This window comes from Chlorocebus sabaeus, chromosome 20, assembly GCF_047675955.1.
Source record: "Chlorocebus sabaeus isolate Y175 chromosome 20, mChlSab1.0.hap1, whole genome shotgun sequence".
In the NCBI taxonomy this organism is placed as follows: Eukaryota; Metazoa; Chordata; class Mammalia; order Primates; family Cercopithecidae; genus Chlorocebus; species Chlorocebus sabaeus.
Genome location: NC_132923.1, coordinates 33717066 through 33734121, shown reverse-complemented (window position 1 = coordinate 33734121; position 17056 = coordinate 33717066). Strand labels below are relative to the sequence as shown.

The 17056-nt window shown below is 31.8% G+C and overlaps 1 protein-coding gene across 2 annotated transcripts in view; it reads right to left on the bottom strand.

The window, feature by feature from the left end:
* Positions 1–17056, bottom strand: part of COL11A1 (collagen type XI alpha 1 chain) — a 218994-nt gene that overhangs the window by 14213 nt on the left and 187725 nt on the right. For both annotated transcript variants that reach the window (XM_007977793.3, XM_007977794.3), the window contains exons 55-57: positions 8335–8388; positions 8058–8165; positions 7519–7572 (exon numbers count right to left, since the gene is read on the bottom strand). In XM_007977793.3, coding sequence (XP_007975984.1) covers positions 7519–7572; positions 8058–8165; positions 8335–8388 — 216 coding nt within the window. The remainder of the gene's footprint in view (positions 1–7518; positions 7573–8057; positions 8166–8334; positions 8389–17056) is intronic.

Sequence of the window (17056 nt, the reverse complement as noted above, 5' to 3'; positions counted from 1 at the left end):
TAATATTGATAATTTTGATTAAATGAATGTGAAGTTAGAAATAGAACATGGTTATATGGGTTTTCAGTTAAGAAGAAAGTGTCAGTTTTTAAGTACACTAGTTTCAGAAGGGATTTCCAAATTATATATCCAGTCAGTCAAACATTTTTATGTTACACAAATTTAAAAGGTTATAATATTTTTAGTACAATTTTTGAAAAACTCAATAAACTTTTGACAGTCAATAGATCTTTGATAACCACAGGAAAAAAATTAGACAAAATGTTAATACACTGTTTGGTTTGTATTTAAGTAATAACCTCTATTTGTATATGTTAGAATGGTTGCCTAATAATATTCTATAGAATAAGAAGATAATTCCTATATATACTAAATTAAAACATGGAACTCTGTAATTCTTCTAGGCCATGGCCAATTTTCTGAATTCTGATCTCAATTCTTATTCTTTGTTCTCTTGAAATTAGATGTCTTTCACTATGATTACTGGAGAGAGACATATACTAAGAATACTTAATAATTCCAATAAAATATTGCATGTATATTACTCATGAAGAAGTTAGAGATCATGACTATTAATTTCTCTAAGTTAAACTATACAACGTTACAAACTACATCAAGATGGTACTTTCAGCTGCAATTTCTAAATTGTACCTCATATCTAAATGATTTATGAAATTAATAAAGAAATTTATTTTTTATATAAATATACTTCTATTTCAATAATTTAACTTTCTTAATAGTCCCAGACTAAGACATTTATCTTTTTGACTTATATTTCTATGAAAATTACGGCATGACTTTAGCAACTAACTCTTTGTCCTGACTCCCAACCAAAAAAATCTTCATACTGATGACTTTCGAACAAACTGCTTTATCTACAAATTGTTGTACTCTAGCCCAGGCACAATGGCTCACACCTGTAATCCTAGCAGTTTGAGAGCCTGAGGTGGGAGGATCGCTTGAACCTAGGAGTTTGCAACCAGCCTGGGTAACATAGCGAGACATTTTGTCTCCAAAAAAAAAAAAAAAAAAAAGCAAAAACTAGAATTGGTGGTGTACACCTGCTGTCCTAGCTAATTGAGAGGCTAAGGCAGGAAGGTCACTTGAACCCATGAGTTTGAGTCTTCAGTGAGCTATGATCACACCACTGCACTCCAGCATGGATGACAGAGAACACTCTGTTGCTAGAAAAAGTAAACAAAACAAAAAAACACACCACACTAACAAACCAAATTGTTGTACTGCAATTTTGAAGACAACACAAAATACAGTCCTTGTTGTGAAAGTATACAAGTGAAACTACGCAGGCAACAGATGCTGTTGGAAGTGAAACTGAGGCTAAAAAAACGATTTATATGTGACTCGTGAAATTAGGGCCACGATAACCTAAATATGTCACTACTGCTTGCCACAAGTAAGGCACCCAGCAACGAAAGCAAACTGTTCATACGGTTTCTCTATGAATTAGAATTGTTTTGATAGAATTGAATTATCTCAATTATAATTTCAGTAATAATTTTCATCATGGCTCTATGACAGCAAATTGTTTTAACTTTTTACCAACGTACATCATGGGTCACCACTACTGTATCTTCTACAAGGGCTACCATGAGTAATATTTTCCTCTATCTGGAAACACTCTATTTCTTCAGTGTAAAAAAGCACATTATATCCTGGTCCATACTTTTTGTGAATTTAAAGCATTAAGAACTATGGATCTGATCCAAGCAGTGTGATGCACTAGGAAAAGTATGGGTTCAGAATAGGATAGGTCTGGCATAGAAACCAAACTCTCTTCTTAGCTACTTAAATTAATTGGACAAATAGAGCTTCAGTTTTCTCATCTACAAGCTGGGGACTACAAGTCCTGTCTCATAGAGCTGCTACATGAATCAGGATGGGCCTCCCTATCCCTTCGTTTCTGAAGCCTGCTTCTCAAACTGAAACTGTGAACATCAGGAAAGAGCAAGAATAGTGTTAATATAAATTAGCGCTTGTGTAACAATGGTATTTTGGACTATTATTAGATATATTTATGTTTTCAAATTCAGTTAATTCTCTAAGTATTAAAATGGACAATTTCCCTATATTATTCAATTAACAACAAAAGTTATTTTCAAACAAGCATATGCAGTTTTAAGTGTGGATATACTTAATAATAATCTTCTAAGAAGGAGAAAAATACTAATCCTCAGAGTCAAATTTATATGAGTTTAGTTACATTCTCTTTTATATAAGAATAAACAATCATCCCGCCATGTCAAATCTCAGACAAAAAGATCACAAGGAAACTAGCAAATTCATTTTTGAGTAATAGTGATCTCCCCATTATCTGGCGCTTTGCTCGCCACAGTAAAAACTGTATAAACAGTGAAGCATAATACAAATTTGAATTATTATCATTAGTTTTAGATATGCTACAGATAAATACCTATCAACTTTTTCATCCCATTCTAATAGAAAAAACTAAAATGGCAAAAAAAGAACTACTAGTGATTCTAATTGCTCAAGCTTAATGAAAAATATATTAGACATTATTTGTGTTTTGAATGCATTAAAAATCCTTTCCATAAATATTATTCATGAAGAAGTTAGAGATAATGAGTACTAATTTCTCTAAGCTAATAATCTCTCATAATATTACAAACTACATCTAAAGATGAATTTGCCAAATAAAATCAGTTTTTATTTTCATCAGCTGGAAATAGAAATTGGTATGATATTGAGAGCAGTTATAAATAACCCTCTGAACCTGAAACAGATCAAAAACATCAACTCTGCATATAAAAATGTTATTCTAACTATACATATTTTCTATTTTTCTCTTTCGGATATTGTAAATTGAAAACCCCCAGGGAAATACATAATTCATAAGTAATAAAGTGAAAAGGAAAACAGGGCTGATACATTCTTAAGTGTCTAGAATACACAAGCAAACATTTTTCCCTGCAGTATTATGCTTTCTGGAATATTTGCTTTGATCTGCATTTCAAAACTCTAGTTCATTGAAATTTAAAGAAACTGCAGATCCTACACTTTATTTAAAAGACGAAATTGTGGAATAATATTTAATCTGGTGAAAACCAAATGCTTTGTTTAAACCTTTTTAATCATTATGGAATGCTACCCATATCACCCTTGTCTACAGATAACTTAAATGTAGCATTAAAGAAATAAACTCTAATTCAGTATCCCATACTATCTTTTAAGTTTTATTGTTTAAAAAATAATGCTATCAGATATTTATCATTTTATTATCAAAAGCAGAAATGTGTGATAATACTAAATATTCTTGTTTGAACATAAATGCTAAATAATTTTTCAGCTGCATTAAAACAAATAGAATCTTAAGAGAATATGAAACAAAACAAAATAAAAGCTTAAAACTAAGATGTTAATTCTGATTTCAAAAAATCAAATACATTTTAATTTTTAAAGTAACTAAATTATTTCAATTTTGACTTTGTATCAGAGGGTAGAATTTAGACATCATCATTCTTCTCTTTAAAACACTCAATTGGTGAGGCGTGGTGGCTCAAGCCTGTAATCTCGCACTTTGGGAGACAGAGGGGCATGGATCACTTGAGCAAAGGAGTTCAAGACCAGCCTGGGCAACTGTTAAAAACCTATTTGTACTAAAAATGCCAAAAATTAGCCTGGTGTAGTGGCATGAGCCTGTAGTCCCAGCTAATCAGGAGGCTGAGGTGGGAGGATCACCTAAGCCTAGAACAAGGTTGTAGTGACTCGTGATTGTGCCATGGCACTCCAGCCCCAGTGACAGAGTGAGGCTCTGTCTCAATAAAATAACTAACTAACTAACTAACTAACTAAATAAATGAAACATTCAGTCTTATTCCCATTTAATGTTGGTTGACTACTAAAATAGCAGTATAATTCAATCAATACAAAATTCTATTGAAATTTTCAAAAATCCTTTAAGAAACCCTAACAAAATTATACTGACTCTAACAGAGTTCCACTTAAAAAAATAAACTCAAATAGAATTCTTTATATAGGCTCATCACCATCCTTAGCTTTTGATTAGCTTCCATATGTGCTATTTATCTTTTTTGTTTGCTGGAGTGCAATGATGTGATCTTGGCTCACTGCAACCTCCACCTCCCGGGTTCAAGCTATTCTCCCACGTCAGCCTCCCGAGTAGCTGGAATTACAGGCGTGAGCCACCATGCCCAGCCCATCTGTGCTATTTGTCAAACTTCAATTCCATACGGTGATCTAAGTGCACATTTGTAGTGTGTGTGTGTGTTTATGCCTATACACATATACAAATGTAAATCTGTTGAATTCATGTTCATAAACAAGTTTTTTACCATGTGAAATATGTACTTTTTAAAGTAAAAAATAAATACTATATCATATCTGACTCTAGGAGAGCTGATAGCATAGTGTGGGCAGACACCAAGCAGAAATCATTTTAAGAGTCTAAAAAATTAGTTTGTTGTACTCTATTCCAAAGAATTGCATATCCAGAAACTTCCTATAAAATTGTTAAACTAATCTATGTGGGTAATGGATGCTCTGTTAGCTATTTCAGTTGTTTAAATAGGCAGCTGCCAATCTGGAGAGATGAAAGTAGGTAAGTTGTACTTACTGAACAGCTAAGTTGTATGTAAAAGTTGGGGAAAAGGGGAATGTCTTGGTAGCTTTATCTCACCAGTAGAAACAATACAGTAGGTAGTTACAGGCAGCTTCTAGAAGGGGAAAAGAGACCCAATAGGTACTTGTGGAAATCCAGAGATAAGCAAATTGAAGCCTGTGTAGATTTGGATATGGGTGTGAATATATGTTATAATGAGGAAAAAAATCATCATGGAGAAAGTATTATTATTATAGCTTTCACACAGATTAATTCAGAGATTAATAGAAACCTCTATGAATTTCCAAATCTCTGTTAGTCTCACAGCCACCGTGTTATCCACACTTAAACCTCTCTGTTCCTTCTTTAATAATCACATCATGTTTCTAAACAGGGAAGGGTCCCTAGAGGAAATGACGTTTAAATGGTCCGACTCTGTGTATATCTAGTATCCTCTGCTTGAGTCTATCATAGTACTTAATAGGTTAACACTCTAACTTTTGTACAAAAATACAAGGTATTTTTGTATAATTTTATTTGATCTCTTCCATTTGCTTTAATAGTCAACAACTTTTGCATAAGGTTTATTGATGATACACATCATGAATGAGGTCAAATTTAGTTACTTTCCACTAAGAATATAAAATTGATTGTTTTTCAAAATATTTATCATTATTTCATTATTTCATTTATCATTATATCATTATTTCATTCATTTAGTGATTCTTGATTTGGTGCTACTCGTGCTAATTGGTGATATAAAAGTGATTTACAAGCAATTCATTTAATTAACCTAAGAAGATATCCATATCCCAATTTAACTTATTTAAACTTTAGAAATATCATCGGATAGAGGCTAGCAATATTCCCATTTTATAAATGGGAATATATAAATGAAGAATATATAAATATATAATATATATTTAAATATATGTTTAAATATATATAATATATTTTTATATATAAATGAATTATATATAATTTTATATATATATATAAATGAAGAACTTAAAGCTAAAAAAAAAAAAAAAAAAGGTAATGTTCCTAAAGTCATCCACCAAGTAAGTGGTAGTGCTTGTTTCTGAACCCGAGAGTTCAGCTCTAGAGTCAATAACCTTAACTAGTAACCATAATAAGCTACTTCTCATTCTGATTTAAAAATTACCTACTAAAATAGATCTTAGTTGAGTTGAAAGGCTCATTGAATTGCCATAAACGGCATTTTGAAGATGATTTCTCTGCCCATCCTCACCTCATGAAGAGTAAGTAGCATTTTCATTGAGATTAGATATCACACATCAAGACTAACTAAAGCTACGAAAAAAAACTACACATTATATTCACATCGTAAGTATTCTCCATAAAACAAGCAGTCAGAATGGAATGTGCCCATGCAGCCCACTTCTGATGCTTATCATTCCGCTTTACCTAAAGGATTTGGAAATTATTCTGTCCTCTTGCACTGTAAACTCACATTTATTTAAGAGTCAAAAATACAAAAGTTTGTATGCCGAATCAGGTGGTATGTCAGAAGGTTTTATTTTTAATATTAGCTGAAGGAAATCTCCAGCATGGTGCTTTTTATTTCATCTGCAGAAAGGTCAAAATATTTACTGGAAAATCTGAAATAACAAGAAAAAAATCCCTGGCAAATTTTAGAGTGACATTAAGGCAAGGCATTTTTTTCCTTCCAGGCTCTGACTCTGGGCAGTTATGAGTTTATCATATCTAAGGAGAATATTCCTAAGTAATGATACAGATGTGGAGCTGATCCTGCTTCAACCAGTGCCCTTTTCCGAAGCTGGAGGTAATGGGCAGCACTGATCATCTCCTGCTTGAAATCTACCAAAATTTGATAACTTTTTATCTAATTACTAAATAAATGATCTTTAAATTCTTCAGTGAAAGTTTAAATAATCTCTTTAAAACTTATGAAACATTTGGTAGGTATGCTAGAGGAAATTGCTGTGGCATCTTTGTTGAAGGGAATAACCAAATTCTTCCTGAATGAATTGTGAATCCCAGTTGTGATGGCTTTGTGCGTATGTTTCTATCTCTGACATAATTAATATATTTATGATAAGAGGCATCTGAATACATTTTAAAATATATAGAAGGACTTGACTAAACTAATACTCATCACACTTACAGAGTGCTATATGTATCATTTGCCATTTTGATTAATCACTTCACACTTAACTATTACTGGATAATGACACTCAAAAATCTCTACCATAAGAAATCTATATATAAAGCAAATAAGTCACCTAGTAAGGAATTATTTTAAAGGGCAAGTCTTTTATTCTCACTTTCTGCCCAAATTTGTATCAAGAATAGCTTTGGATCCTATAATGAACTCCATCTATGAATAATATCCTAGTCAACAAAATTCTTTATTGCATTTCTCAAGCATGTTGTTTGCACACAGACTTAATGATAGTGACCAAGCTTCACTGTTACAGTAGCCATATCTTTTTTTCACTGAGATTTATTGTTTTATATTTCAGCCTGTATGACTCATGAAGAGAACAATTTATTTTGTCAAAGAATCACTGTATGCTGGTGCCAGCATACTTTTTAAAGTTAAATGCCAGGAAAATAAGTGTAACTGCAAGTGTTTTAGGGAACTATTCAGACTAGGAAAAGCACTGGCTGGATCATTAGTGGCATTTCATTCAGAGTGGAAATATTTTTTTTCATCCAAAGTGCATAAGAAAGAAACAAATCTTCTGATCAAGTGGTGTATTTTCCATATACCTATCAGTTAGGATTACTTTCCTCTAAGACAAAATAATATACTTCTTGGAATATTAGAAAAAATACAAACCTATTTATAAGCTAAAGTGTCAAAAATTCTAGCTAATAGACAATTTTGTTTTAGAAATTCTCACTATTTGAATGACTGAAAAGATCTTACTCACCATAGGACCAGGTGGTCCATCTTGGCCTGCAGCTCCAGGAAGACCTTGTTCTCCCTAGAGAAAATAAAAATGATTGATTTTTAAAATTAATAAAAGAATACATATTTATTTCTATATTTAAAATTTTAGAAATACGATAAGAAAACAAAGCATATATCACCCATAATTTCTGCCATATGGAAGACATCTACAAATATTATAAATAATTTTGTTCCTTTACTATGCATATATGTCTATATTCACATACACGCAAATATATATATAGGTGTATATATAAACATTTCAAATCATTGAAATTTTAAAATTTAGTTTTCTATTTTCTCTTTATAAGTTGTGTTTCACCATGAACTTATTAAATAAATGATATACTTAAATATTTATATAGTATCTGACTTTTTTACATTATATTTATAGAATTCCCACAAAATTATCCACATGATTACTTACGGACTAATGCTAAGATAAGCACCTTCATTCACAATTATTTTAAAATAAAAATGTTATTTTCAAAATAGCATATTTTTAACACAGATGCTCACCACAGGGCCAGGGATGCCCCGAAGACCTTCTGGACCAGGCTTTCCTGCAGGTCCCTGGGGACCGACTGGGCCGGTTTTTCCAGGAGGACCTTCGGCACCTGCTTCTCCCTGTTAGGGAATAAAATATGGGAGCACATTAATGATGAGAAAAGACTTTTATCATTTTACTAAATGTACTGAAAAAAAGTTGATCAGTTTATGCATGAAATTTTCAAATATAATGCCTATTATATATAATATATATTATATATATGTATATATTATTATTATTTTTTACCTTTGCGCCTTTTTCACCTTGTCTTCCCTCTGCACCTGCAGCTCCAGGAGGACCCTATAGATATAAGATTTAATGTAAAGTATGTATCACATATAAAAGTAAAGTTAATGAGCACTTGTTTACAGACACTAAAGTTTAATTTGTAACAGATGAATAAATTACAGTTTTCTATCACTATTTGGTTTAAAACATAGTAATGAAAATCAAAACCCATTTTATGTACAAACTTCCTCTTAAAATACTGAAAAACAGCACAGATTAAGTATACTACAGATAATCACTTCACATCAATATAAGAAAGCAGTAAAAATAAAATTTTTAAAGAACTGCTGATAAATTAAAATCAACACCCTGAATGTGTTAAATACTGATATATCATTTATGTTTATTATTAGAAATTAATTTAATGTATCTATTTGTATTCTACTTGTATTCTCATATGTGTTTGAAGAATGGCCCCTTTCTTAATCTTAGAATATGTATATGTTCATGCCTTCTTACAGGATCCCATAACAACTAAAGAAACACAGTATTTTAATTATGATGGTCAACAGACACAGTATTTTCATTTTTGAGAACTATGCAATTCACATATATAGGTAAAATGAAAGTGAATATCACTTTGTAAATCCTAATATTGGAAGTAAAATTGAAAAAAAATTACACTTCAGATGTCATCCAAAAGTATGAGTACAGAATGACTGAAAAAGAAACTTAACGATCTCCAAGAAACTGCTTTTCATTTTTTCCCCTAAGACTCTGTTATTTTTCCATTAATTTACTTTAATTTTCATAATAAATTGTGCTCAAAATCATTAACTGAGATTGGGGTGGTGGTTGCAGAGAGTAGTCATGGTGGTGTTAATTGGTGAGAATAAGGCGAGACAGGAGGATGCCATATTAATATTCTAATGGTGAATATATCCCAGGCTTTTATATCGTATTTTAAACTGTATATCAATAGCGGTGGATGATGACAGGTTGCTTGAAGGGTACAACATGCATTGCTTCAGTGTTGGATGCACTGAAGGCTCAGGCTTCATCACAATGCAATAACAGTATAGCAAAATTACACTTGTACCCCATGAATATATACAAAAAGTAAAGACGAATAAAATGAATATCAAGCACTTCATCGATTCCATGAACTCCATGGAATTCCATGAACTCATTTTATCTCAGAAAGAGTCAATGATGACATCATTAGTAATTATTTTCTCAATATCATTCCTATAACTTTATCTATTATTAGACATTCATTGTACCTCAACCCAAAGATAAGAAATGTATAAATTCTATGGGTAATATCTTGAGGTAGAATCAACATGCTAATAATAATATATACATTAAAACTTCAAAGAACATCTTTCAAATTTCATATTTATGCAAAAGGAATTCTGTATTGAACCATGAATTTCAAATTTGTTCTATTGTTAAAATGTTGAGTCAGAAATTATTTTGGTGTGATATTTAATAACATGCAAAGTAGATACAACAGTAATAATGACTATTATTTTGGAAATAGAAATGATGATATCCAATGAAATAATAGCTTTTCCTTATTCAATGATAGTTTTTTCTTAGACTAGTAGCATAATGATATGTTGGCTTAACCTCAAAAGATTGCATTTACAAACATGAAGTTTATATTAGAAGAGACTTATCAATGCATGGCTTTTAAAAAAGCAAGCCATCTATTGTCTAAAATTAGAAGGAAAATATCACCTTTATGTGAAAGGAGAAAGAAAATCAGAATTAGAAGAGCCTAGAGAATTTCATCATAACTAAACGAAAACACAGCAACTAAATCGTGATTAAAATAAAGGGCTTCTCTTCCCTACATAATTTCTTCCCTCTGTGAACAAATATCTCTCATAGTAAAAATTTTTTATTAAATGACTTTGTTCTGTTCTTTTTCTCATTTTTCTCAATCTTATTTATTCCTTATATTTTTTCCAGATGACAACAAAATTAAGAAAAATGAGGATGAAAGCAGATATACTTTCCTGAGAGAGTAGTAAGTGTCCTTTAGAGAAAAACTCATGTGTTCCCCAAAAAGCATAGGCTAAAAACTTAATCCTCAACACAGTGTTGAGAAGTGGGACCTAATAGGAGGTGTTTAGGTCATGAGGGCTCATGAACTGATTAGTAATAAATATAAAAAGGCTGAGGCAGCCGGGCACAGCAGCTCATGCCTGTAATCCCAGCACTTCGGGAGATCAAGGCGGGCGGATCACCTGAGGTCAGGAGCTTGAGACTAGGTGGACCAACATAGTGAAACCCCGAATCTACTAAAAATACAAAAAAATTAGCTGGGCATGGTGGTAGGTGCCTGTAATCCCAGCTACTCGGGAGGCTGAGGCAGGAGAATCGCTCGAACCCAGGAGGCAGAAGTTGCAGTGAGCCGAGATCGCACCATTGCGCTCCAGCCTGGGAAACAAAAGCAAAACTCCATTTCAAAAAAAAAGAAAAAAAAAAAAAGGCTGAGGCTGTGATTTTGATGTCTTGCTCTTTCTTGTCTGCTCTTTGTCCTTCCACCATGCCATGGCATCACACTACAACAAGGCCCTTGCAAAACGTGGCCACTCAATCTTGGACGTCCCATCCTTCAGCCAATAAATCTGTGCTTATTATACATTACAGAGTCTGTATTATTCTGTTATAGTAGTACAAAACAAAGACAATGCCTATGGGCAAATTCTTGTCCCAATAATTTATTCCTCATATGTTTGCATAAACAAAGGGCAGAAACTTAATCTGGTGAGCTCTTGCTGTACTTTCATGAAGTAATGAGTGTTCTTATTGAAAAATACCTCATAAAAATATAACACACTAAGATAAGGCCTAGTTAATCTCCACCAGTGGTTATTGTTATAACAGATTTTTCTACTCATGAGAACTATTCTTCACATAAAGCATCTAATATAATCTTCTTTCCACTATTCAAGTTTTATAGTATGATTCTGTAATTTAATCATTTTTCCATTCATATCACAAACATTTAAATATCCCTTCTATTCCAGAATGTGCTATGCATATAAATAACAAATAAAATCAAATCTCTAAGGAATTCACAGAATTTGGTCAAACACACAGATACAAAAATTAACAAATAGAACACTGTAAAATAAACAAAGATGAGATCAGTGTACGAAACAGGTACAATGATCCAGTTTGGCAGTATGGAGGATTTTCCTAAAAACCTGGTCTCTGATCTGAATCTTACAGTATGGGTGGATGAGAGAGGGATGGCTTCTTCTAACACTTTACCTTCTGATCACTCACATGCATGCTCAAAGGAGTAAGAATGGAAAGTACACGATACTCTTTACGGACCTGCTAAGAGTTCACTTAGGCTAGCAGCTAAACATCTATGCATTTGTCTTGCTATGAGGCAGAATATTAGGGTGCATGACTATGTGGTGACTTGAGAGTTAGGGAGGAAAAAAGAGAATTGGAGAAAGGCAGAGACTTGATATATGGAGATCTTGATTTTTTAATATTAGCAAATAAACTGCCAAGTTTAGTATAAAATTAGCTATTTGGATAAACAAACATTTTTGAACATGTTAAATGAATAAGAATTTTCCCACATTAAAAAATTAGAACAATTTTCCCAAAAGTATTACAAACATTAATATTTAAAATAGTTTAAAAATAAATACATTTGATTCAAAATTTTCAGAACCTTTAATACTCCTCTTGAACTATGAATCTCCTAGAAGGGTATATAATCTCTGCAGTGGTTCCCAAATTAAATGCCGACCTTGTTTTCATAATGACCTCACTTGGAAGGCACAGTTTTGTACCACACAGAAATTTTAAGTGGATTTACAATTTATTTTATTATTACAATGTACTTTCTACCTATACATTTATATAAGAATTTTTCAAGGATTTTGTAAAAGAAAACGTCTGAATTTGAAATTTGAATTAATTCTATACATATTATAATACTTCATATGTGTGCGCATATATATATACACACACACATAGTACATGCACATAGAAGGTACACACACACATATATATATAGTTTGTGTGTGCATAGTAAGTTAAAACTTCATCTGTCATTATAACCAATTAATAACAAGAGTTACCATTTTAATTTTTTATTGTGAATTTCCCTTTGGCAATATGAGCTGAATTCAAATTTCCATTTAATATGTGCATTTTCAGGTTATAAAGTTTAAATTATTTTAGTCAGCTCTAGTTTTTTTTTTTTTTCAGTAAAAGGACATGGAACTAGTTAAAATGATAAATTTAGTATTAGAAGTCCACGGCTTATTGAGACAAGCTGTACAAATCTTCCAGTTCCTTAAGGAAATATACATTCATTCTCAAGTATTACAAATGAATGACAGAAAGTCCATGTACTACGAATGATAATGTAATTCTCCTACTTGTTTAATAACCATTAGAATTTTCTTTCTCAGTATCACTGCCACTTACAACATTGTGATCCATATTCTGTTAGGAAGTTTTATTATTCATGCGTAAGATTCAATCACAGAAAAAAAGTGGTAATACTTTTGAACACATTTCTTGTCATTGCTACTTCTGACATAAGATATTATAGAAAAAAAAATGTGACTTTTGTTATTGTTTCCACAGTGGGAAAGTAAGGATCTGAGAAATGTTAATTTCCACAAAATATACACAAAGCTAATTTAAGATTAACATTTCTAGATGGACTAAAGGGACACAGATTGTAAGGCAATTCTGTATTCAGCCAAACCATGAGCCTGTTGAACAGATATTATCCTACTGCATAGAAATATGTTCTTGCTATTTTCACAAAAGTGGTATTAAATTGATTGCTGCATCAGACATTGCTGTCTGCTGACTGAACCCAAAGGTTTGTGGTGACAGTATTCTCAAATCAGTCTCAATTCATAGAATTCACTCTGCATTATATCCCTCTATTATTAGATGCTTTGTGTTCACCCATGGTATAGACAAAGTGACCTCACATATGTACAGTGTATAAACAGAGTGATCTCACTTATGTACAGTGCTTTCCTCTTTTTGACACAGTGTCTCACTCAATTGCTCAGGCTGAAGAGCAGTGGAGTGATCTCGGCTCACTGCAGCCTCAAACTCCTGGGCTCAAGCTATCCTCCCACCTCAGCCTCTTGAGTAGCTGGGACTACAGGCTCATGCCATCATACCTGGCTAATTTCTGTATTTTATTGTAGAGACAGGGTTTCACCATGTTGCCCAGGCTGGTCTCCTACTCCTTAACTCAAGTGATCCTTTTGCCTCAGTCTCTCGAAGTGCTGGGATCATGGGCATAACCAAATACCTCTCACTCAGTTGACTCATAGTTTAATAACTTTATTTTTTCTTAAACTGGTCTTAAATATCTACTGTTTGACAAAAACATTTTATTAAAAAATATATGCAGTTGTCATGAATTTAAATGCTTCTGTTTTTGGTAATTGTTATCATAGGAAATATTTAAACATATATGTCACAGGAATTTGCACCAAGGGATAACCAATTTATATTAGTAGTATAAGTATAAATTTCTTTAAAATTACAATATCATATACTTTGAAAGTGTAGTTAATTATATTCTATATCCTTTTTGAATGCGTATCACCCAGTTAGTTCAGTATTGGTCACCGCTGAACTCAAACACCAAAGCAAAATCAACAATAAACAAAACTAAGTTTACTATGAATTTATTACTAATGAGCTGTCCTTTCATATATATAATGAGGACATTAGAAGAAAATATTTTACTCCTTTTTATCTTTATATTTTATTTAATAATAGCTTTATTGAGTTTATAAATAATACTACAATTTGAAACCCTTATTCAATGCTTAATAATAACATCCACTGTTTGAGATCCTGATAAATTCAGGCATTAGGCTTTGTGCTTTTAATATACATTTTCTTAATTTCATTTACTCCTCACTTCAGTATTGTAAATTAGTTATTATGCCCACTTTATAAATGAGAAAGCTGAGACTCAAATAAATTAACTTATGCCAAGTCACATTTTTAGATAGCAAGGATTTGAAACAAGTTCTGTCTGATTCTGATGCAACAGCATTCTGGTCTACTTTTTAGTGAAATTAAGATAAAAGGAGTGTCAGTTTATAGGTTGCAAATGATGTTAGTAAATAATTTCGGCTTCAATTTTTGGGTTTGCTTTTTTTTTTTTTTTTTTTTTTTAGAGAGAGGGTCTCCCTCTGTTGCTCAGTTTGGAGTACAGTAGAACACTCATGACTCACTGCAGCCTGGACCTCCCAGGTTCATGCAATCCTCCCACCTCAGCCTCCCAAGTAGCTGGAACTACAGGCATGTGCCACCACGCCTGGATAATTTTTTAAAGTTTTTGTGAAGATGGGGGTCTCACTATGTTGTCTCAAACTCCTGGGCTTAAGCAATATTCCTGCCTAAGTCTCTCAAAGTGCTGGGATTACAGGTGTCAGCCACTGCACTTGACCTGTGTTTCCATTTTTTCTTTTTCTTTTTTTTTTTTTTTTCAAGCTAAGCCACCTATTTATGTTGAGATAGAGCTATTGACTAAATTAACTAGTGTTGTAGGCTGTAAATTAATGGTGCAAGCATTAATTGCTAGTGTTAAACCAGAACAAATCATAGTTTTGGTAATAAGATTGTTGACATAAGAGTAATTTTTCACACCATTAAAATATATTTTACTCTGGTGAAGAAAATAGATTATTATGTAAAACAGACAGAAGCAATTAAGCATGTCAGTTTATCCAAACCTAATATAGAAAACAATTTAACATATTGTGTTAAATGGCTTTCAGTTTCAATTTATTGTTGCCATATTTTAAAAGAGAAAACCCTGCATATATAGCTCAATTGGACTGACCTAAAGTTGATTTTTCTGTTATATCAAAATGAATGTGAATAGCTTTGTAAGCAATGCATAGTCACCACCATTCTCATGTTATTATTAATTTATGAATACAAAACCGCCTAATTTTTTTACAAAGTGATGAGAATGGATTAAAATAGCTCATCATCTTTCTATAAATTGTAATTTAAAAAGAGAGGATAGAAGAGTGGTAAAATTTTTATGAGGTTAATTTAAAACAATTTATCAAAAATCAAAGGGAACTCAACTAATGTACTTTCTCATAATGCTATAGAGCACATGCTACAATGACTCAATATTATATTATTTTAGTCTTTCAACATACAAATGCATTACATATACAGTACAGTATCATTAACTTAGAAGCTTCCTACATACCAGTTGTAACAATTGCAATCCACTTTTATTCCACAGAAGTAACTACTATCCTAAATTTTTGTTAATCATTGGCTTACATTTCTTTATCATGTTTACCACTTATGTTTAAATGCTAAACATGTCCTTAACAATGTTGCATATTATATGAATGAAATAATGTAATCTATCTTTTCCAGGTAAACATTATGTACACAAACACACACAAGACATATGTATAAACACACACATATTTATTCTGTTTAATGTTTAACATTAGATTTTGATATCATCTATGTTATGCATGCATCTGTAGCACATTCACTTTTATTGTCATACAAAATTTTAGTTTATGAATATACCTCAATTAACTTATCTTGTCTGCAGTTATTATTAACAAGGATAACAAAACATTATTCCTTGAGTCTTTTGGAGCAAAATGTCCTCTAGGATATGTGCTTAGAAATGGAATTACCAGATGACAGAAAAAGTTCATGTTACATTCTATTAGGTAACGTAGAACTATTTGCCTAAAGCAGCAGTACCCAGTAACTCACAACAGTCGTGCATCATAATCTTCACTGTTTTTTGAAAACTTTCTTCCCAATACTTGGTTTGTCAAAGTATATTTTTGTTAATTGGTGGATGTGATATAGTATCTCAATGTAATTTCTAGTACACACTTTCCTGATTCCTACAAATATTTTCTTTTTTCATGGAGTATTTGTGTCAAATACTTTTTCATGCCATTGGCATATTTTTTCTACTGTTTTTTCTTGCTACTATAATTTGTAAGACATACTTAGATATCCTAACAAATTATTCTATGCATGTTTCCTGTATGTTAGAAATATTTTCTCCTAATCAGATCTTTTTGTTCCACTGTCTTCTAAGTACTTTGGGTAAATAGGAAATTGTAATAGCAGCTTGATACATCAATCTATTCCTTTCTGATTACACCTGTGTGATCAGAACTTATGACTGGATGTCAAAAATTATTCTCAAATAATTTTTGCTAAAATATTTCAAAGTATATCTTTGACATTTATGATTATAAATCAACTGGAATTGAATTCTGTGAAATGAGCTAGATGAGGTATATTTATTCTTTTTCCATATAGAAAATCACTTCTCTCAGCAGAATTTTTTCAATAGCCTATCCACTATCCATTGATGTGTAATGTCCAATTACAAATAAGGTTTACATATACCCATGGGTCTTTTCTGGGCATTTTCTTCAATGGACCATTGCCTATACATCTATATTAAAAAAAAAGTATAACTTTGCAAATAAATTATCTTAGGATCTTATTTTCTACACATCTCATCAATCCACTTAACCATAATTTTATTTTTTTAAGGATTGTTTTATTCCTTTTAATCAGGGGAATTAACCAGGTTGTCTAGTTAGAAATATTGGCAGGAATGAGAGTAACATAATTTTTCTATTTTGTAATTGTATTTGATATTTATGTCTAAAGAAAAATTTACCAATTGCTTATAATT